General features: G+C 44.8%; 1 protein-coding gene across 10 annotated transcripts in view; it reads right to left on the reverse strand.

The window, feature by feature from the left end:
- Positions 1–297: 297 nt before the first annotated feature.
- LOC123579119 (nuclear receptor coactivator 5-like) overlaps positions 298–24,100 on the reverse strand; it is an 88,648-nt gene continuing 64,845 nt past the window's right edge. For 7 of the 10 annotated variants that reach the window (XM_045442683.1, XM_045442679.1, XM_045442681.1 and 4 more), the window contains 5 exons: positions 21,272–21,471; positions 18,041–18,316; positions 16,687–16,881; positions 14,138–14,284; positions 298–870 (listed from right to left, as the gene is read on the reverse strand). In XM_045442683.1, coding sequence (XP_045298639.1) covers positions 776–870; positions 14,138–14,284; positions 16,687–16,881; positions 18,041–18,316; positions 21,272–21,471 — 913 coding nt within the window. In that variant the 3' untranslated portion in view covers positions 298–775. Of the gene's footprint in view, positions 871–9,801; positions 10,573–14,137; positions 14,285–15,087; positions 15,281–16,686; positions 16,882–18,040; positions 18,317–21,271; positions 21,472–24,100 lie in introns of those variants that run through there. The other 3 variants (XR_006702631.1, XM_045442687.1, XR_006702632.1) reach the window with 3 other exon arrangements.

Consider the following 24,100-nt stretch of genomic DNA (forward strand, 5'->3'; position numbering starts at 1 on the left):
CCCTCCCCAGGGACAGGCTTCTAATCCCAGACAAGCTGCACCTCCTCTAAAAGCAGAAATCAGGATGAAGCTCAGCGCCATGGGACTCAAAGGTGGTTCTGGCATGTGCACTTTTTCTCAGTTCAGAAAAGCAAACTCAACTGCTTTTAAAGGTTGATGACTGGGGCGCCTGGGTGATTCGGTCGGTTAAGTGTCCGACTTCAGCTCAGGTCATGATCTCATAGCTGTTGAGTTCGAGCCTCGCATCAGGCTGCGTGCTGACAGCTCAGAGCCTGGAGCCTGCTTCGGATTCTGTGTGTGTCTCCCTCTCTCTCTGCCCCTCCTTCACTTGTGCTCTCTCAAAAATAAATAAATAAACATTAAAAAAAAAAAGGTTGATTACTTCCCTCTGGCTGGACGCTGAATAATAAATATTACCCTTATGAAACCACCCTCAACTTTCAATCTACTAAAACAGGAGGCTTTTTCCAGTTGCACTTTCTCACCTGAAACTGAACTTCACTGCCCAGCGTCCTTCCTTTAGGGCATCATAACCATGCTCCAGTTTCCCTTTGGCAACTCTGGTCAGATCTGAGCCCCAAGCACAAGTTCAGAGGTGGTTCGTACAGACTAATAGAAAGGGCTTTCCCCACACCAGCCCCCAAAACGAGATTCCCTAACACCTATGAAAGCAGTGGAGTTAAGAGATGAGAACATTCCAGACGGTGGGGCACCTGGGTGGCTCAGTCATTCAGCAGCCGACTCGTGGTTTCCTCTTGAGTCGTGGCCTCACGGTTCATGGGATTGAGCCCCGTGTCAGGTTCTGCGCTGGGCATGGAGCCTGCTTGGGAATCTCTCTCTCCTTCTCCCTCTGCCGCTCCCCTATTCTCTCTAAATAAATAAATAAATAATAAATAAATAAATAAACATTAAAAAAAAAAAAAAAAGGAATTGCAGAGGGCACACGAGGATGGTGGTGGAAGGAAACACGTCTCCAGCACAATGATTCTTCCTGTCTTACATACTGGTAAGAAGACTCCTGCTATTGGACAACAGTATTGAGAACGATTAGCAGCCCAGGGAGTTGGCCTGTAATGAAACAACATGATGTTTTAGGGTTGAAGGAAAGAAACAGAGAAGACTCTGACAAGAGAGATCCCTTCTGAAAAGCCAATGGTTTTGACTAGGATGCAATTAAGGTAGGGATGAGAGGAACTACTCACCTGTCCATTGCGATTTAGGGACTGTCTTACGTAAAAGGTAAAGAGTAATAATTGTCCAGGGGCGCCTGGGTGGCTCGTTAGTTGAGCGTCCAACTTTGGCTCAGGTCATGATCTCACGGTTCATGAGTTCGAGCCCTGCATCGGGCTCTGTGCTGACAGCTCAGAGCCTGGAGCCTGCTTCAGATTCTGTGTCTCCCTCTCTCTCTCTCTCTCAAGAATAAGTAAACATTAAAAAAAAATTTTTTTAAATAAGATAAAGAAACATTTAAAAATTTATAAAAAAATATTAATAGGGGCGCCTGGGTGGCTCAGTTGGTTAAGCGGCCAACTTCGGCTCAGGTCATGATCTCATGGTCCGTGAGTTCGAGCCCCACGTCAGGCTCTGTGCTGACAGCTCAGAGCCTGGAGCCTGTTTCGGATTCTGTGTCTCCCTCTTTCTCTGACCCTCCCCTGTTCATGATCTCTCTCTGTCTCAAAAATAAATAAATGTTAAAAAAATTAAAAAAAAAAAGAAAAAAAATATTAATAATTGTCCAATTACTAAGTCTTCATAAAGAGAAAAGGTGTAACAATTCTAGCTTGCCCCCCTATGGCTGCAGCACTTAGAACTCCAAAGCAGGCACCGAGGGAGCCAGAAACCTAAGATGACCCCCAAGATTCCTGCCCCCTGGTGTACATGCCTTGCATAATCCCCTCTCTTTGGGTGTAGGTGAAACCAATTAATATTATGGGAGAACGTTTTGAGTCCACCAAATGGGAGACTATCCTAGGTGGGTGGGCCTGACCTAATCAGTTGAGCACTTTAAAAGGTGAAGCCTCGGAGTCACTCAGTTTTTGTCGGTAGACCCCGGGTATACATGCGGTATTCATGTTATTAAACTTACTTGCTTTTCTCCTTTAAAAACAAACCGTCAGTGTCTCCTTTGCTGTCCTGCCTTCCCCTCCCTTGCGGTGTATTCAATAAACTACTATCTTCTCTATTCTGCCTCGGGTGAATTCTTTAATCGCCTGTGCTGTGGGCCCCCACCCAATCCGATCACCCCACATTTGGTGTACCCTGCACGGGGAGCGTTTGCTGACCCTGGGGCTCTCCCCGGGTTCTCTGGGGATTTCTCAGGGCTTTCCCTGAGATGACTCTAGTACGCCTTGGGGAGCTGACGACCTCCAGGGGCGGAGGTTACTCCTTGGTGAGGATCCGAAGCCCCAGGGGGAACCCACCAGACCACCCTTGCCTGAAAGAATGAGGGACTTCCCCTCTTGCCCTCTGGAGGGATCTTTCCTTCTCCCTTCTCTTTACGGCCCTCCGGCGGCCTAAACCTAGTACTCCTCAGACCATGAAGGTCCCTGGCCAGGGCGGTTTCCAGGCGCGGTTTCAGGGCGATGGACCCCTTTCCTCTCCTCTCCTACTCCATCTGCAGCTCATCCAAGGCCAATCTGCACACTTGGTTGGGAACCTTTCCTGATGCTGCCAGACTCCCAGCCACCTTGCCTCTTTCAGCTTCTCTCCTCTCCTTTGTTCCCACGGTCCAGCCACCACCTTGATCTATAGGCAGAATACATTCTCAGGCATCTGAGTGAATCCAACAACTCCATATACAAATGATGGTTCAGCAAGGAGTCCAGCCCATACCATGGGAGGGTCCCCTCCCCCCCCAATGCCATGCACCTGGCCACCAAGGAGTTCCACTCAAATTGTCTATCAGCACGTTAATCTAATACCATGCTCTGGTCTGTAACTGCACAGAACCCCTGATGGGTGACAAGTTTAGGTAGGGACCGCGTCCCCACCCCCACCAATCTAGTATGAAGCAGCTACTGAACACAAGACCTCCACCCAAACGCAAAGATTTGTCATCGTCCATTGTCAGGGGGGAATGGAGGCCAATTTTAGGCAACAGACTTGAGCAATGGAAGCCTGAGTTAAGTAAAAGGGTCCACGGTGACCACCAGGCTGAATGCAAATAGGCCCATTAGATGACCCACCTCGAAATATCCACAAGCCCTAGCTGGTCAATGGGCTACTTACAACCAGACACAGGTACCAAAAAAGGAAAATTCCGTATGTTCCCATACTTCTTCACCTTCCCCCCTTAAGTACAGCACCCGCCTCCCCACCACTGTCTCATGGAAGACAGTCTCTTTTGCTGTCCTGCCCACTGCTCCCTTGCATCTCCTTAAATAAAAAAAGGTGAAGCCTCAGAGGCTCTCCTGGTGGCCTAGAAGAAAGCAAAATGCCATGTTATCTAAGGAAGCAGCCACATGGCAAATACCTGAGAAAGGTCTCCAGCTGGGCGTCTCCAGCTGACAGCCAGTAAGAAGATGGGGCCCTCGGGGCGCCTGGGTGGCGCAGTTGGTTAAGCGTCCGACTTCAGCCAGGTCACGATCTCGCGGTCCGTGAGTTCGAGCCCCGCGTCGGGCTCTGGGCTGATGGCTCAGAGCCTGGAGCCTGTTTCTGATTCTGTGTCTCCCTCTCTCTCTGCCCCTCCCCCGTTCATGCTCTGTCTCTCTCTGTCCCAAAAATAAATAAACGTTGAAAAAAAAAAATTTAAAAAAAAAAAAAAAAAAAGAAGATGGGGCCCTCAGTCATACAGCCACAGGGTGATTAATTCTGTCAACAACCTGTGAGCTTGGAAGTGGACCCTGAGCCTCAGAAGAGACCCACCTCTGCCCATCACTGCTTTTCAGGCTGGTGGCACCGAGGACCCAGCTAACCTGTACCCAGACTCCTGCCCTATGGACACTGCAAGACAATAAATATGAGTAGTTTCAAGCTACTAAGTTGGTGGTAATTTGTTACATAATAATAGGAAACTAATATAACCACATATCAACAGGCCCTTAAAAATCTGGACAAAGGAGGTGCCTGGTGGCCCAGTCAGTTGGGTGTATGACTTCGGCTCAGGTCACAATCTCATGGCTTATGAGTTTGAGCCCCGTGTTGGGCTTTGTGCTGACACCTTGGAGCCTGGAGCCTGCTTCGGATTCTGTGTCTCCCTCTCTCTCTGCCCTTCCCCCGCTCATATTCTTTCTCTCTCTCTCTCTCAAAAATAAACATTAAAAAAAATCTGGACAAAGGCTTCAGCCTGGCTCTTGTCTTCACTCACACAACAGCTCAGACAGACCTGCTTTGCTCCCAAGGCATTTATTTATTTTTTTTTTTCAACGTTTATTTATTTATTTTTTTGGGACAGAGAGAGACAGAGCATGAACGGGGGAGGGGCAGAGAGAGAGGGAGACACAGAATCGGAAACAGGCTCCAGGCTCTGAGCCATCAGCCCAGAGCCTGACGCGGGGCTCGAACTCACGGACCGTGAGATCGTGACCTGGCTGAAGTCGGACGCTTAACCGACTGCGCCACCCAGGCGCCCCTGCTCCCAAGGCATTTAAAACAAAAATCACAAACTTAAGTGGAAAATAAAAATTTATTTAGCAAACTATAGAAAAAATAGTATTAGAAGTTTCAGTCTAGTAAACATTTTTATCCAAAATCCATATGGGATAAATCAGTGTTGATCATTATACCCCAAATTTCCTATTGTAATGCCAGAAAGTATACCTCATTGGACCCCCTTTCCAAATATTATCCTAGCCTACTAATTTTTGGCCTGAAGATAAGCATACGTTTGGCCAAAGTGATATACTTTTATTTGTAAAATTCACAACATGAGTTTTCTTTACACTCCTAATAGCAGAAATCACTTTTGTCATTTCTTATTGAGTAATAATTAGGAATATTTGAAATCAGCTTTAAAACTTGTTGCTCAAAGCAGAAAAAGATTAGAAATGACCTAAACTGTCTGTCAGTAAGATCTGATGAATTAAGGCAAATCTATACTCCAGAATGACGTGTAATCATTAAAAAGGAGGCAGTAATGTTTGACTTCAACATCATTTTCAAGATACAATGAAAAGCCTACCTAAAGAGGCAGAACAGTGTTCACAGGATGTGACCGTCTGAGCATAAGTCTATATACGTTTGCACATGGATAAACATGTATACAAATATCTGTGAGAAACCATTACTAAGAAACAGAAATGGGACAACTATTTTTTACTGTTTACTTTTTGATTTCTTGAATTTTGTATTGTGTATATGTATCATCTATTTTTTAAAATACTAATTTTTAAAAAATAAACCAACATCAGAAAAATCTGTGTTTTTAAGAAATATACAAACTATCTTCAAAACCTTAACACAAGTTACCGTTCTAATCTTGTTCTACTAAATTATTTATATCCCTATAAGAAAATAAAGTCTTTTCCCTGTAGATGCTAGTGATTCATCCCACAACTCTGTCTCCAGAAAGAGACAGATGTATATTTGTCTCTTATGTATATTTATGTGCAAAGGAGGGCTCAGACGCCCCTCAGGAAGTCTCTTTTTTTTTTTTATTAAATTTTTTTTTTTTTCAACGTTTTATTTATTTTTGGGACAGAGAGAGACAGAGCATGAACGGGGGAGGGGCAGAGAGAGAGGGAGACACAGAATCGGAAACAGGCTCCAGGCTCTGAGCCATCAGCCCAGAGCCCGACGCGGGGCTCGAACTCACGGACCGCGAGATCGTGACCTGGCTGAAGTCGGACGCTCAACCGACTGCGCCACCCAGGCGCCCCACAGGAAGTCTCTTGAAGGCCGGCAGAGAGCAGAGAGCTTGGTGACTAACACCAGCATCATCTGAGGGCAGACTCGCAGGACAGGACTTGATGGCTCCATAGGGATGAGTTTCTTAACCTCCTATCCCTCTACAACTTGGTATATGGCCATCAACCAGGGCCTCCACCTTGCCCCATGTCACCCACTTGGCAGGGCAGGACACTAAATGTCAATAGAGCAAGCCAGAGAACTCCCAGCCAGATGTAAGCCTTCCCAGTATGCAGGAAAAGACCTACAAGTTTGTGTCATCTAAGGAGATGCCTTGAGGTAAAGGGGAAAAGGTTTCTTTTTAAAGCTGTGGAAGGAGGGGCGCCTGGGTGGCGCAGTCGGTTGGGCGTCCGACTTCAGCCAGGTCACGATCTCGCGGTCCGTGAGTTCAAGCCCCGCGTCAGGCTCTGGGCTGATGGCTCGGAGCCTGGAGCCTGTTTCCGATTCTGTGTCTCCCTCTCTCTCTGTCCCTCCCCCGTTCATGCTCTGTCTCTCTCTGTCCCAAAAATAAATAAACGTTGAAAAAAAAAATAAAAAATAAATAAATAAATAAATAAATAAAGCTGTGGAAGGAAAAAAAAAACATGCATAGGGTACAGCCAACATAGAGACACACGAGGAATGATGGCCATGTGACAACAGAGGCAGAGATGGGAGCGGTGCTTCTACAAGCCGAAGAACACCAAAGATCCCTGGCAAACGCCAAGAGCTAGAAGAATCAGGAAAGGGTTCCCCCGGACAGGTTTCAGTGGGAAGCAGGCCTGGCTGACACTTCTAGCCTCCAGAACTGTGGGACAATTTCTGTTGTTTTAAGCCACCCCGTTTGTGGCACTTTGTTACTACAGGTGGTGCTCAGAAACACAGAGAAAAAAAGCCTTTCCAAGTCTTCACTAGCCTATTCCCGAAACATAAACAGTGAAAAAGAAAAAGGTGCTCCACGTCCTTAGTCATCAAGGAAACGCAAACTAAAACAAAAATGACAAACATTTCATGCTCGTGGAAAGACTGATGGGACCAAAAGCGAGGCAGGGTGTGGAGACACCAGAGCTCTCAGACACTGCTGGCAGCTTTATCAAATGGTGGTGCCACTTTGGCAATTCTTATTAAATTCAACAATTCTGTCCCTAGGTATTTACCCAAGAGAAATGAAAATGTATGTCTACAAAAGGACCTGAATAAGCAATCTTATAATAGCCAAAACCTGGAAACAACCCCAAAGTCTATCATCAGGGGAATGGATAGCCTGTGGTATATCCATACGATGACCTTCCCTATAGCAACAAAAAGGAACAATCTATGCGCTCAGGCAACAATAAGGGTGAACTTCTACAGCATTCTATGAAGCAAAATAAGATAGTCTCCATAAAATATATACTGCAGGATTCCACTTAAAAACATTTTTTTTAATGTTTATTTATTTTTGAGACAGAGACAGAGTGTGAGTGGAGGAGGAGCAGAGAGAGAGGGAGACACAGAACCAAAGCAGGCTCCAGGCTCCGAGCTGTCAGCACAGAGCCCAACGTGGGGCTCGAACTCACGAACCATGAGATCATGACCTGAGCCGAAGTTGGACGCTTCCGACTGAGCCACCCAGGTGCTCTCCCCCCATTTTTTAAAAAATTTTTTAATGTTTATTTATTTTTGAGAGAGAGACAGAGTGTGAGTGGGGGAGGAACAGAGAGAGGGAGACACAGAATCCGAAGGAGTGGATTCCACTTTTTAAAAACAAACATGCGTTAAAAATTTTATTTAAATCACTATTAAAGAGGAAACCAGTAAAGTGTCACAACCAGTTTAAAGAACAATGCAAGCAAAGTCACACTTTTATTTATTTTTATTTTATTTTTTAAGTAATCTCTCCACCCAACATGGGGCTTGAACTCACAAACACAAGATCAAGAGTCATACACTCCACCAACTGAGCCAGCTAGGCGCCCCCAAAGTCACATTTTTAAATCAGAAGTATTGAAATGAATGTACAAATCGAAACAAAACTGAACTCTTCTATACTGGAGAAGGGAAGTCAATAAAACCTCCACTGAATCAGAGTTTATTTGCATGTCTATAAAAATTATCTTTAATCTTTTTTGTTGTTGAGGTATAAAGCACATAATTATTTGTTTCAGGTGTACAACACAACTGAGTATTTGTATATATTGTGAAATGATCACCACAATAAATATACACAATTCCATTTACATAACCTATAAAAACAGACAAAACTAAGGTGATAGAAGTCAGAAAGGGCTGGTGGGAGGAAGGGGAATGCCTGGAATATTCTGAAGTGACAGAAATGTCTATACCTTCTTTTGGGTGCTGGAACCTTGGTTTGTACAATTTTTTAAAATTCAGTAAACTGAACACTTATGATGTTATACTTCAATTAAAAGAAGGGACGGAGTTCCTGGGTGGCTCAGTTGGTTAAGCATCTGACTTTGGCTCAGGTCATGATCTCGTGGTTCGTGAGTTCAAGCCCCATGTTGGGGTCTCTGCTGTCAGCATGGAGCCCACCTCGGATCCTCTGTCTCCCTCTCTCCCTCTCTCTCTCTCTCTCAAAATAAATAAACTTAAAAAAAAAGGGGGGGAGGGCCCAATATAGTAATTGAATCAGGCAAGAATCATCAGTGGACACTGAAACAATTAGGTCAAAGTTGTTGGGGAACAGGTATTTGCTTGATGCCAAAGCATCAAGCCTCAAGGGAGAAACCTACCTGCTCCAAGGCAGTAACCACCTCACCTTAAGGGACCAAGCACAGCAGCATTCCCAGCAGGACAACTGTTACGTGCCTTCTGATGCAATGCAATAGGAATTAGCACCATCTGTGAAATATCCTTGCCAAAATATAGGACTTGAATCTAATCAAGCCTCTAGACCAAACTTCGAGGATACACAAAATATAAGGAATAGAAGAACAGTTACACGATGCCCTGAAGAAACAATCAGACAAATGGGCTTAGATTCAAAGTCAGTATCACTGGAGGCGGCGGGGGGGGGGGGGGGAGGGGGGGTGGATTCTAGATTAAAATGAACTAAGCACACATAAAAACCGCATGCAGGAGGCGCCTGGGTGGCTCAATCAGTTAAGCATCCCATGATTCTTGAATTTGGCTCAGGTCAAGATCTCAGGGATCAAGTCCTGGTATCAGGCTGTGCACTGAGGATGGAGCCTGCTTCAGATTCTCTCTCTCCCTCTCTCTGTGCCCTGCTTCCCCCTCCCCACCCCCACAGCTCATGTAGTCTCTCTCAAAAATAAAAACTAAAATAAAATAAAAACGAAATGCGGCGCCTGGATGGGTCAGTCGATAAAGCAGGAGACTCTTGGAATCATGAGTTCAAGCCCCACATTGGGCATAAAGCTTGCTTAATTTTTAAAAAGGCGGAGAGAGGGGTGCCTGGGTGGCTCATTTAGGTGTCTGACTTCAGCTCAGGTCATGATCTCACAGTTTGTGAGTTCAAGCCCTGCATCAGGCTGTCAGTGTGGAGCCTGCTTTGGATCCTCTGTCCCCCTTTCTCTCTGACCTGCCCCACTTGTGCTCTCTCTCTCTCTCTCAAAAAGTAAACTTCAAAAAAAAAAAAAAAAAAATTGGGGGCAGATTATTTTAAAAAATGCAATATACAAACCAATTAAATCCTGGTTTTTAAAAAAGGCCACGAAAGGGGCGCCTGGCTGGCTCAGTCAATGGAGTGTACAACTCTTAATCTCAGGGTTATAGGTTTCAGCCCCACATTGGGTAAAATAAAATCTTTAAAAAAAAAAAAAAAAGTCATAAAAGCTTCTGGGGGACAAATGAGAAAATTCAAATCAGGAAACAAGATATTAGATATTATAGAATTATTATTAATTTTTAAGGTGTGAAACTTTATCATAATTATATAGGAGAACATTCCCAGTTTTAGAGATGCATGCTACAGGCTTAAGTATTTAAAGGTAGGGTGTCATGAACTCTGCAACTTACTTTCATGGTTGAGAAAAAAAATTTATTTACACAGACATATGCACAACTTAAGAAATGGCAGAATGTTAACAATTCTTGATACAGAGTATATGGGTGTTCATTGTACTCATCATTCAAATTTTCTACACATTTAAATGTTTCATAAAAAAAAACTGGAACATAATAAAGGTAAAGGAGTATAAATGCAATGTGGTACCCAAAATAGTTCCTGAAACAGAAAAATGACATTAGCTGAAACACTAGTAAAACAAAAGTCTATAATACAGTTAACATTATTGTACTAATGCAAATTTCCCAGTAAAGGTACCATGGTTATATAAGATGTTAACATTAGGGGAAGCTGGATAAAGGGAACTCACTGTACTATCTTTGGGAATTTTCCGTAAATCTAAAATTATTCCAAAATAACAAGTCCTTAAAAAGTGGCAACCAGTATGTAAAAGCTAGAAGTTTTTATTATATTTTAATATGTATATAATCAAACAACTTTGAGATCCAGTATCTGTAACAATGATCTTCCACAAACCTCCAGTTTGGAACAAAGAGCCTCCAAACATGAAACACGTTGCCAGGGACCGTGTACTAGACAGAAAGGAAACACGTTCGCACCCACTGCCTGGACACCAGGATCAGACAGGGACCCGGTCCTCCAAGGAGGGCGAAGCTGCCATCTGGGCCACAGCCACCTTGTTTTCCTAGCCCCAGGGAGCTTTCCTTAGTTCAGCAAAGACGTGGATTGAGCTGCCTGCCTGAGCAGCACTGACTGGAGATCTATAAAGAGGAGGGACATGACAGCATCAGTATGTGTCCCTCTTCCTGGTCTGCAGAGCCCCCAGGTGACCGACGCCTTCCAGCCACACCCACCTCTGCAGGAAGAGTCTAACCTAGCTGCAGTCCCAGCAGACAGACATATGTGTAATTCTTGGGGCGTCTTAAAAGTTGTTCATTAGGGGCGCCTGGGTGGCTCAGTCAGTTAAGCATCCAACTTCTGCTCAGGTTATGACCTCCCAATTCGTGAGTTTAAGCCCCGTGTCAGGCTCTGTGCTGACAGCTCAGAGCCTGCAGCCTACTTCCTATTCTGTCTCCCTCTCTCTGCCCTTCCCCCACCTTAAAAGATAAATAAACATTAAAAAAAAAAAAAAGCTGTTCATTCATATTATCTCATTTAATCCTGGCACCTGGTGCTAGCCCTCATCTTACAAAGGGCTACAGGATACCTAGTCCCATCCCCACCTGTGCTGTTATAAACACTTCACCCAAAGGTCCCTCTCGATCAGCAGGAGACCTGGGTGCCTCTCCCTTTCAGGTACCCTAATACCTGACTTCCGCCAAGGCTGCCCCACATTGACCACAACCACTCTTTCCTCAAAATCTCTGCAGCCCTTACACTGTGACTAGAAGGATGTGGTTAAAATCCAAGCACAAGTCTATGACCTTTTGGATCGTGTGGTGAGTGAGAACACAGAGTGTGGAGCTTCACGGCTGGTGTGCAGTCGCCACTCCATCGCGTACCACTATGTGACCTCATCCAGGCTAATCACCCTCTGAGCCTTGGGTGACTCATGTAGAAAACAGATAATCTCACTATTAGCCCACAAGGTTACTTGAAGACTAAATGAAATTACCTCAACGCCTGGGACACAACAGGAATTCAATACATGGTAACTATTACGGTTATACCTTGCAATGGCATGCTTCCTGTTTTCTTTTTGTTTTTTTAAAAACTTTTTCTTCAGGGCACCTGGGTGGCTCAGTCGGTTAAAGCAGCTGACTTCAGCTCAGGTCATAATTTCACGGTTCATGAGTTCAAGCCCCCGCATCCGGCTCTCTGCTGTCAGCGTGCAGCCTGCTTTGGATTCTCTGTCCCCCACCCCCCACCTCTCTCTGCCCCTCCCCTGCTCGCTCTCAAATAAATAAGCATTAAAAAATATATACATTAAAAAAATGTTTTCTCTAACTATTAGTCCTGGAATTTGGGGATGAGCCGGCCTTCAGAAGCCAAAGAGGGCCATCTTAGGGGTAAGGAAAATTCTCGAAATTTCCCTAAATGTGGTCTGTCAGATGAGGAACTTCAGAATTAGACAGATTGTCTGGGTTCCCAGAAGGGTGGGAATCACTGACCTATGTCTATTCCATGTCTTGCCACCATTTTATAAAGATATATCCTTTATACCACAACCACAGCAACGTATATCTTGCAGAGCCGTGTTTGACTAAAACACAGAGGACTGAAACTTAACTTATTTTTTTTTAAGTATACTCTACCCCCAACGTGGGGCTCAAACTCACAACCCTGAGTTCAAGAGTCCCATGCTCTATCAACTGAAACAGCCAGGTGACCCAAGGATTAAAACTTTAAAATGGCAGGGGCGCTGGGTGGCTCAGTCGGCTGAGAGTCCACCTTCGGCTCAGGTCACGATCTCATGGTTCGTGAGTTGGAGCCCTGCACTGGGCTCTGTGCTGACAGCTGAGAGCCTGGAGCCTGCTTTAGATTCTGTGTCTCCCTCTCTCTCTGCCCTTCCCCTGCTTCTGCTCTCTCTCTCTCTCTCTCTCTCTTAAAAACAAATGTGAAAAAAAAATTTTTAAATGGCAGTACGTTTCAAGAAAAATGTTTCTTGCAGGGCGCCTGGGTGGCTCAGTTGGTTAAGCATCTGACTCTTTTTTTTTTTTTTTTTTCAACGTTTATTTATTTTTGGGACAGAGAGAGACAGAGCATGAACGGGGGAGGGGCAGAGAGACAGGGAGACACAGAATCGGAAACAGGCTCCAGGCTCCGAGCCATCAGCCCAGAGCCTGACGCGGGGCTCGAACTCACGGACCGCGAGATCGTGACCTGGCTGAAGTCGGACGCTCAACCGACTGCGCCACCCAGGCACCCCAAGCATCTGACTCTTGATCTTGGCTCAGGTCATGATATCATACAGTCTGTGAGTTCGAGCCCCGTGTCGGGCTCTGCACTGGCAGCAGGGAGCTTTCTTGGGATTCTGTCTCTCCTCCTCTCTGCCCCTCCCCTGCTCATGCTGTCTCTCTCTCAAAATAAATAAATAAACTTAAAAAAAAAAAAAGAGGGAAAGAAAAATGTCTCTTGTATAAAGAACAAAGAGGGACAAAGGCTTGTTTTCCTAAGACCTGGGGCTTCAGCACCAAATCTCAGGAGAGAACTCAAACATAACAGTGAACTAAGAGGAACTCTGGGCAGTGTCTTTACTTAGGCTTGGTAAGCCTGAATGACTAGAAATGAAGTCAGCAAAATGCCTCCTTGGCTGCCTTCCACCTAAGCCAGAGTGCATCTCAGCTCTTACCACCACCTTTGGGACTTAGTGGGGTTGGGGGCAACTTGAGGGCCTCTGGCCTCATGTCTCCCAGGCATACAGGAGGGAAGGCAGCATCAGAGAAGAGCTGGCCAGGCCTGCACTGAGAAGGAAGACAGAAAAAGCCGTTCTTCCCGTGCAGCCTCTGGGCTGGGTATCAATCAGTCAGTACCTTAAATATGACCGGTCAGGTTCCTGTCCTTCTGCCAGAAAGCAGAGAGGCTGTGCGTCTCCTTGAGCCAAGCAGAAACAAAGCGCACACCTCTGAACGATGTCAGGGATACTCAGGCGCACAATTACACGACACTCAACCTCATTAGAAGATATTCCCTTTGCCAGCTTCTTGTAATCCTTCTGAATAGTCATAGTCAAGGACAGTTTCTAGTAGTGCTGGTGTCCCATTAACACCTCTCTGACCCTTAGTAATCTCCTTTCTTAATGTTTATTTATTTTTGACAGAGAGAGAGAGAGAGAGAGAGAGAGAGAGAGATGGAACATGAGCGGGGGAGGGGCAGAGAGAGACGGAGACACAGAATCAGAAACAGGCTCCAGGCTCTGAGCCGTCAGCACAGAACCCGACGCGGGGCTCGAACTCACAGACCACGAGACCATGACCTGAGCCAGAGTCGGACGCTCAACCGACTGAGCCACCCAGGCACCCCAAGTAATCTCCTTTCTTAACCACAGAGACTCCTTTCTTAAGCGTAGAGACTGAGACAGGCATTAGTTTCTAGCAGGAATTTAGTGACACTCTTTTGCCTCTTGACATGTCCAATAGCCTAGAACTATTCTGACTATTACAGTAGCCACTAGCCGCATGTGACTACTATGTAATTATACATGACTACAGTCATTTAAATTAATTAAAATCAAACAAAATTAAAAATTCAGGTCCTCAGTCTTACCAGCCACACTTCAATAGCCACATGTGGCCACACGGCTGTAGAACATTTCCTCCGTCGCAGAAAGTTCCCACTGGACAGCGTGACCCCAGAATTACACTCACAGCTCACCTGCCTACTCACCTGGCGGTGGTGCTAGAAGGCCTGGCTTCTCCCCAAGTAGTGGGCGCTTCGCACGCTTGGGATGGGGGCATCGCAAAGGAACAGGTCTCCCGGAGGGGGCTGCTGGAAGCAGGGGAGGGACAAACAGACCAATGGGGCTGGCCAATCCTGCAGAGCACAGACACCAAAATATAAACAGGAAGATACAGGGTGAACCTGGTTCCAGCTGCTCTTCCCACAGGGACTTTCCCTTAATCATTAGAAAGGGCCGGAGGACAGAGCACCTGCCACACACACAAACCTCAGCTCCTCCGAGCTCTACCAAGTCCTCTCTGGGACCAGACTGTGCCTCAGTGGTTGTGCAGGGGTCAGCAAACTAGTGTCTGGGGGCCAAATCCAGCCTGCTGTATGTTTTGGTACAAACTGTGAGCTGAGATAGTTTTCTCATTTTTAAATGGTTATATAAGTATGTACATAATATCCTTGATTTTTGCTTCTTGGCCTGCACTAAATATAACCTAGAACACTAAAAATAACCTATTTCTATCTGGCCCTTTAAGATGTTTGCAAACCGGGGGCGCCTGGGTGGCTCAGTCGGTTAAGCGACCGACTTCAGCTCAGGTCGTGATCTCACAGTCCATGAGTTCAAGTCCCACATCGGGCTCTGTGCTGACAGCTCAGAGCCTGGAGCCTGCTTCGGATTCCGTGTCTCCCTCTCTCTCTGCCCCTCCCCTGCTCATGCTCTGTCTCTCTCTGTCTCAAAAATAAATAAAAACATTAAAAAAAAGTAAAGAAAGAAGTTTGCAAACCCGTAGTCTAGTCCACGCGTGTCTTGACATCTTGGTCCTCTACCCTCACCTTTTCACAAGTGGGTTTAGTTTCAAATGTTCTGTTTTGACACTTGGAATATATTTTCTCAAACATCCGAAGCAGTGAGGTTCACAGGTCATAAAGGCAGATCTATAACGTACCTGAAGCACTCTGTTCCTGAGGATCGAACATCCATCCGCCCAGAACACTGGCCCGGACACAGTCACAGGGATCTAACATATGGTCTAGCACCCTGTCTCTTCTCTCTTGGGCAGTTGGTCTGCCTTGCCCAGTCCTCACCCTGTCAAACAGGGCTTTTTTTTCCACAGTTCACACCAAACCATTTCTGAGGGTCTGAAAGAATTTTGTTTTGAAACTTTTGGCAAGGATGAGAAGCAATTCAGAGCAAAAGATCTCCTCCTAAGCCCTTCCTTCTCTTCTTAATTCACTCACTTCTCACAGGAGCCAGGTGGTAAGAATGCCCAGAGGTGGACCAGGGGCTGGCCGAGGCACAGGGAGGCATGGTGAGAGTAGCAGAAGATAAGAAGGAACAAACACAGGACAGCAAGAAAGCCCAGGCTGTGTCAGGAATGAAGAACACCTGAAACTATACTCTCAATCATCCTGAAGGTTGCCAGGTCAGAAAGGGAGGGGTGCACAGAAATATTCGTCCCCAGGGGCTGTGGATCTTCAACAGAGACTGACTTTGCCAATAACAGATGTACATGAGTACCGCTACCAAAGCAAGAGGGCACATTCCCTCTATTCTGAGCCACAATAATACTCAAGGTGGAATAATACTATGCTTGTAAGAAAAATCTGGGGCTAAAATAATCCCTGCTCACATAAAAGACCAAAGCAATATTTGACTCATGCCCAAATGCATCCCAGGTCCAAGTTTTATTCGAGGCCCAAGAGAAAAGCCACCGTTCCACAGACTTCTCTGCCAACTTTGTCTTTAACATGGCAGACTTTCATCCATTCCTTCCCTGCTGCCACTGCTAACACACAAGGAGAACACGAGAGAAGACAAAAGCATCCAAACATGAGGAACAGAGAAGGAAGTGACTAATTAGAGGTAGCTGCATCCCAGGTGCCTGCAGAGGAGTTAAAACTCTTTATCTTCAAGAAACAGGAAAGGCTCAGACACTCGGGGCCCCAGGAACCAGGGCCAGACACTGGGCTTGACTGGAAGTCTGTACCCCAAGTGGCTAGTCCCACACCCCGTGTCCTCCCAGAGGAAGAGATGCACGTCTGATGAACGTGCTTGAGCAGCAGGATCCAGTTCGGCCAGAAGTTAGTCAACTGTGGGGCTTTTCGGTTATGGAAGCCAGTCAGGTCTCCTCGTTTGAAGCTAACTGAGTTAGGTCCCTGTCACTTACGATGGAAAAAGTCCACAGTAATACAACCTCATTTTAGGCAGATGTCAGATACTATTTAGCACCAAGGGCTCAGAAAAGCCTCGAAAACACTATGGAATTCAGAGTGCTTCTTAACAGAACTGCGTGTAAGCCATTCTAAATGTGGCCACCAACCCTGACAAGAGAGCTCCCTGTGTTAAAACTTGAACTTTGGCAACTCATTCAAGAGGAATTGCATCCACTGAAGCCCCAGGTGTCTCCCCAGGCCTCTGACATCTTAACACTCAGACTGTGACAACAAACATGGCAATGGCTCTAAGCTGTCCTGCTCTCTCAGGGCGATGCCTGGAAAGGCAGCAGAGCTACTGCTATCTCTTATTCCTAGAGGGACGCACTGACCTGGTAGTGAAAGGAGGGCCCCTCCTGGTCTGTCCCCTAACAACGGGGGCCTGGCAGGAAAGGGGGGATGAGGGCCTGAGAAGGATCCCTTTCCAGGGGTTGGAAGAAGTGGAGGCGGTTTGCCCACCACTGGGGTATTCCTGCCTTGAAATGAGGGATGATCACTGCCAGCCAAAGACTTGGGCGTCTCAAAGCCTGGAAAAATGAAGAAAACAAGTGGTCACCAGAAGTCTGCTACAGAGGCCAGCAAGCTACACAAAGAACACTCCGGGAATTTAAGGAAGACCTTCGCTTGCCCTGATTGAGAGGTTTCTACGATCAAAGAGAAGCAGGATGTTAACTAGACTCACTGTGGTCATTAGACAATATATACAAATATCAAATCACTATGTGTACACCTGAAAGTAACAGAACATTAGTATGCTTCTGTCAATCAATTAATCAATTACGTAGGCACCCAGGGGGAAAAAAAAACCTATTGTGTTATAAGTTTATGAGCACCCCCCCACCCCTGAGAAAGTACAATAAAAAATGTATAAAAGTAAAATACATTGTGAATTTTATAAGATGAAGGATTTCTTTAAAGTTTTAACATGGTCCTAGAACCTCAGCTGTGTTTTCCCACAGGGGACACGTGGTTATTATCTTCTTCTCATACTTAACTCAAAACAAGTAAACTGGGGGCACCTGGTTGGCTCAATTGGTTGGGTGTCTGACTTTGGCTTAGGTCATGATCTCACAGTTGGTCAGTTTGAGCCCCACGTCGGGCTCTGTGCCGACAGTTCAGAGTCTGGAGCCTGCTTATGTGTCTCTCTCTCTCCCTGCCCCTCCCTCACTCATACTCTGTCTCTCTCTCAAAAATAAATAAACATTAAAAAAAATTTAAAAAACAACAACTAAAAAGTCTCCATTTTAAGGAGTTTGGCTCATAACTGAAATGCACTTTACAATCTTCAAGATTAGGAACTGCTTCTTCGTGTTTACCATACACTTAATAATAACCTACAAATGTCTCAGTTAACAAGCTGAAACTTCGAATCACAAAAGTAAACCAACAGAGAAGAGAAATTATTTCCCACATGTCCACCTATATAGAGAAGTCATCCTATTTATATATTAAAAATTTGATGCAAAAGGAAATTTAGCTTGAGAAAAAGCATGTTAGCCTGTAAAAGTTAAACATTAACATAGTGTAATTCCTATGCGGAACAAGTTCATATCACACACCTTTATATTACAGAGGTATATTCTCTCAATTAAATTAAAAAGTTCCTAGTTTTTTTCACATAGCAATTTGCAGAAAAGGATTTTCTGGGGTTTAAAATGGGGAAGGGGGAGAGACAGTGCCCAATACCTTTCAGTTGCCCTTTCCTGGTCTTCAGGTAGTCAATGAGCAGGTTCAACTCATTCCCACGCAAATGCTTTCCCTCAGTCAACAGGAAGACAAGGTGCTGAATGCCCAAAGGGACAGAGTAGCTGGGAAGGTGCTCCCGAGCCAAGAAGTCGTCCAGGAGATCTCCAGCCCGCAGAGCAATTCCAGCATGTTCCTGCTGCTCCCGTTTAGAGAAATATCTCCTGTATTCTTTAGCTACCAGCACCAGGGCATCTTCCAGAGGCATATGACGATGTACTGAGGACAAGAAAGAGCCGGCTTTACATCAAATGGCTGCCCTGATTTCGTTTAAAATCAGAAAATAACGTTAATCCAACTACATGTCGTCTAAACGGTGTCAGCTTTCAGTACGATGTGATTGCCTATCGATCCGACGGTCTGGGACCCTCGGCAGCAGGTGCCCGGTCAGATTTCAAAATCAAACATTACATTCTATTTCAAAATTATAACATGTGTCGCTTGGTTTACCATTTCCACACCAACCCTCTTTTCACAACTGGACAGCTTCATGCTACGCTGATGAGAGAGAGAGAGAGAGAGAGAGACAGACAGAAGGAAAGAGAGAGCAAACAGGTGCCATGTGTATCAATGGGAATTCATAACGCTAAGCAAATCTAGCCTAAAAAAAAGATAGGATGTAACTTCAACCACTGCTGGCTACTAGGAAGGTTTAAGGGCAAAAAAATCCTAGAAGTGAAGGTGTCTGATTTGGTTTCAGTGATCAGGGTGGATGACTTGAGAGGAGTGTGATCCACAGAAGAAACAAGTAGAAGCAGAGAACAGAGCCTTTAGAGAGGAGAGCAAGTGTGAAATGGGGCTGCTGGTTTTCACTGCAAACCTTTTAGTGTTTATCTTTTAACTCTGTGTATGTAACACTTTGATAAAAGGCAGACAGACAGACACGGACAGACCTGCGGTGCAGGGCTTCTAGGCTCTGTCACTGTAGCCTGGGGAGAAACCCACCATCATCTATGTGGTTCTGCAGTCTGGCTCAGGCCCATAGGATCTTAAATCATGTTAAAAGCCTTTCCAGGTCAGGTCACATATATATCACATATAAAATAAGTTCTAGATACCAGGAATGGCTTTTATGTAACTTAATGGCTACAGTCAATGCATAGGTGTTTTCTGATCTCTCCTAGGTTTACCTATGGAGAATATGACTTCTTCAAAGTTTAATTTTAGATGGAAGGCCCCACCCTGTCTTGCCACGTATCACCAACTTCTGAAAAATTTAGGGCCCAAGGGGCACTACAGAGCTACAATGGAGATTATGGTATTTGGCTAAATCCTAAGCAGTGTTTATGAAGGTTACATTTAGGACGAGATATGAATATGTATTTGCCTTCACGTGCTAAAGTTTCATTGTCTGTCTTAAATGTTTGTCTCGGCACAGGAGCAGCTCCACGGGCTTCTGAATAACGGCTACACGTGAGGTATAAAACAAACTGTCAGCTCTAAAGCAATGTGAAAGAGAGGCCAGCAAAGACTAATTTTGCTAAAACAGATGTAGCTTATAAGAGAAAATAGAGTGTTCTTTTTACATATCATCTGAGTTCAATAATTAAATCCATGGATAGGAAATGAAATATGAACCTATTAATACTATTGTGGACATGAAAAAGAAACCCTTCTCTGAATGTGTAACATGGTAAAAATAGATCACATGCTTTTTTAAGTAGTGCTGGCTTTGTAAAAGTGTTTTCGTATCCGACCAATGATTTAACCTACTTACTTTAGTGAGGATTTCCTAAACCATCTTGCATGAACATAACACACGTGATTAGTCCTCTACATAACCTATTCAGATCAAGCCATTCCCCACTCCCACCCCTCGGAGATGGGGATTCGTAATTTTCCGAACCTAAGTGTGGTTTAGTCTTATTATTTGTTTAACATAAATTAGACATTTTCTATGTTTAAAAAAAACCATAGTGGGAACAGTATTCTGCAAGAGCTGGCTAGGTGGGTGTGGGTTGCGACACAGCGTAAAAGTAAATGGAATGGTCAGAAAAAAAGACGTCCTAGCAGCCTCAAAACTATGGAAAGCCAAGTGTTCCTCACTGTTGTTTTTTCAGACTCAACATTACAGCTGGATTTTAGGACACCAATCTGACACCGACTTCTCTGAAGGCTCCAAAGTCACAGGCAGGATATAAATCCAGCTCCCATACTCCACTAGGTCTCTGCCGAGGGGAAAGGTCTCCTGACTTAGCAGTGAAAACCCTACGCTGCTATGGAGACACAGCTGGGATGGGAGAAGCCTGCCTGGCTGCTGCTCACCTGGGCACAGGAAGGAAGCAGGGTTGACAGTGCCTGGCACACATGAGGAACTCAGTAAGTGAGTGTGGACTGCACAGAATGGTGCCAAGAGCTTCTAGAAAGACGAGGACTAGAGCACCTAGGCTCATCTGAATCTGACTCCAGAGAAGCTGCCAAGGGGCCCTTCACAAGGCAGATGCCTCTCTGGGAGCAGCAGCTCTGACCAGGAGGGAAAGGTGAGGGTGGTCTAGGATGTGTGCATCTGCCTAAGTCTATGTGTTTTAGGGAGGAAAAGAGAGTTCATTTTTGTGCACTCTCATGAGCCTAAGAATAAAGAAATGTTTGAGATATCACAGGAAAGGCAGAATCAGCAGAAAAGTAGTCTAAGAGAATGCACAGGACGATAAACATAACATCTTTTAGACTTACCATTGAGCATAGAAAAGACGGTGGTAAGATTTGTTCAAAAAGTTTTATGTAAGAGAACTGACTTGTGGGGGTGCCTGGGTGGCTCAGTAGGTTAAGCGTCTGATTCTTAATTTCAGCTTAGGTCATGATCTCACAGTTTGTGGGCTTGAGCCCCATTGCTTTGGGATTCCCCCTCTCCCTCTGTCCCTCACCTGCTCGCGCGCTCTCTCTCAAAATAAATAAACATTAAAAAAAGAGAGAGAGAATTGACTTTTTACACAATACTTTGCACAATATATCCTGACAAGTAAGGAGCAATGAAGATGATTTAAGTTTCAATCACCTCTGATACACAGGAGAGTATTTTCTGATACCTATTCAAGTCACTTTTTCCTCAACTAGATCCAGTTTAGTTACTGACAAATGTGAACCTTCAAAGTGTACCAGCATACAAAGAAAAACTATTATATTTTTAAAGCAGGATCTATTTTAAGTGATAGTTCTAGATTAAGCTTAACTTACTTTTGATAGACTCATCAAGTATAATTACGGTGCAAGAGGAAAGTTCTACATTAGACTGTTCGACAAGAATGCAAAACGGGGACCCATCATCTTTAACTTCCTGGAGTGCTCGCGTAAGACTCGATTCTGAGGAGAGGTGAATCATTTCCACCATAAGGCCATGATCCTGCAACTGATGACCTATGCCTGTTGCGTAGTCCCTTAAAAACAAACAAAACGTCACACACACAAGAAACAGGTAGGTTATTTTCAATCAAACAAAAGGGAAAAAAAAAAAAAGGTCACCAAGCAGGTGTTCCATAGATATTTTGATGACAAATTTAAGTAAGTGAAGTGTAAGATACTATATTTTTAATGAACTTGGATAAGTGAAGTGAAAGATGCTGTAGTTTTTCAAAAATCATCCATGCTGTACAACTTGTTTTCATTCTTAGACACACTGAAAACAACCAATAGTACATTATCTGTCTGATGGGATCAGTTAAGAGAACTGGAGGCAACTCTACCCAAAGGAAACTTTCCTTTCTGAAAATGTGGTGTCCTCAGATGGTTGACTATGTACAGAATTTTATAAAGAAAGCTAAGTATGTCAAAGTCGTGTTTTTGTATGACAGGATACACTGCATACACACCACAAATGTGGTCAGCATTTTTCAAAATGGAATCATTCCAGTGTTATTTGATGAAGTCATTTCAATTTAAAGTACACGAAAGAAAATTTAGGATTTATTGTAAAGAAGAGATAAGACTATTATCTTCAGAAAAATAACAGAATGCTCATTTACAATTAGTTCATGGGACAGACCAGTATTTCTTTTTTTAAATTTTTTTTTTTTTTTTTTAACGTTTATTTTATTTTTGGGACAGAGAGAGACAAAGCATGAACGGGGGAGGGGCAGAGAGAGAGGGAGACACAGAATCGGAAGCAAGCTCCAGGCTCTGAGCCATCAGCCCAGAGCCCGACGCGGGGCTCGAACTCACGGACCGCGAGATCATGACCTGGCTGAAGTCGGACGCTTAACCCACTGCGCCACCCAGGCGCCCCGACCAGTATTTCTTAAGATCACTACCATTGAGAAAACTCCTTGCTGAAGAGTAAACAGATGAGGGGTGCCTGGCTGGCTCAGATGGTGGAACATGTGACACTTGATCATGAGGTTTGAGCCCCACATTGGGGGTAGAGTTTACTTAAATAAATAAGCAAATAAACAAACAAATAAATGCATGTAAACAAACAAACAAATGCATGGCAAAGAAAAAAGAAAAGAGAGAGAATAAATGGATAATGCTGGAGTTAACCATCTCAGTTAATATCAACCATCCCATAACCAACCTGAGATCAAACCCCAGAGTCATCTCATCTCCCATTTTCTCAGCCTCAGTCTTCAAGTCATAAAGAATCTACCCCAGACCTCTCCTTCAGGTTTATGCTTCCCTTGTGCCCAATACTTGCTCAGAAACCTGAATAGAGGGGTGCCTGGGTGGCTCAGTCGGTTGAGCACCTGACTCTTAATTTCTGCTCAGGTCATGATCTCACAGGAGTGAGACTGAGCCCTGCGTCAGACCCCTGGTTGAGTGTGGAGCCTGCTTGGGATTCTCTCTCTCTCCCTCTGCCCCTCCCGCAGCTCGTGCGCTTGGTTGAGTGCTCTCTCTCTCTAAAAAAATCAAAATTAATAAAAATTTAAAGACTAAAAAAAAAAAGAGAAAGAAACCTGAATGAAAACTTAGAAACCACAAATGACACTAATCCCTGAAACCAAGGACCCTGCAATGGTAGTATACTCCTCCTCTTACGTATCCTCTGCTTAGAGCAGGAACAACTCTTAACATACCCCATCTTCCACTTGTTATTTAAGCACATGTTTTATCTTATTAGGCCGCATGAGGTAGAAAAGAGGAATTGCCACTTAATTATCTGTATGTTCCTCACTGTGCTTTAGCACAGAGTTTTACATAGAACAGGTACAGATTAAATGCACGTTCTGTGAATTAAAAATTAAAATGAGGGGCTCCTGGGTGGCTCAGTCGGTTAAGCGTCTGACTCTTGACTTCAGCTCAGGTCATGTCATGGTTCATGAGTTCAAGCCCCACATCGGGCTCTGCGCTGATAGTATGGAGCCTGCTTGGGCTTCTCTCTCTCCCTCTCCCTCTTCCTCTTCCTCTCTCCCTCTGTCTCTCTCACTACCCCCTCCCCTCCTCACACTGTCTCTGTCTTTCTGAAAATAAATAAACTTTAAAAAATTAAAAAACAATTAAAATGATGGCAGAAAAAAATGCTTTCCAGGTGATTTAGGAGAGTATAGATGATTGCAGAAAGTAAATTCAAGAGGAAAACAAGAAAAACAAGACATGGTTCATATTTACAGAGTGAGAGCCTATGAGTTAAAACTATCACAATAATAACTCATGCTGGAGGGTATCATTTGAAAATTAATTACTGTTTTGGAGTATAAAAGAATGAATTTAGCCAACCAATATATCACTGCAAATCTTTCCAACATCAGAGTGACAACAGAGCAGGCAGCGTGGCCTAGTTCTCGGACTCCCTGGCAGATGCAGCCTGCGTGCGGCCGAGGAGTCCCTAAGCTGCACCCACTGAGGGTCCTAATCCATGGCTAGCTGCCAGAACTGCAGAATGCCGGGCAGAGGAGCGGTTTTCTGAATACCACCCCAGATGGAGGGGGAGAAGAAAAGCAATCTCAAGGACTCCTCTCCACCACACAGTGCCGCACTCCAATCAACACCCAGCAGGCCTGGCTCTGAAGACGGGAGAGCAGCAAGGGCATCCGGGTTCGGGAGTCGAACGGCGCTGGAGCCCACAATTCTGAA

Source organism: Leopardus geoffroyi, chromosome E2 (assembly GCF_018350155.1).
Source record: "Leopardus geoffroyi isolate Oge1 chromosome E2, O.geoffroyi_Oge1_pat1.0, whole genome shotgun sequence".
Lineage (NCBI taxonomy): Eukaryota > Metazoa > Chordata > Mammalia > Carnivora > Felidae > Leopardus > Leopardus geoffroyi.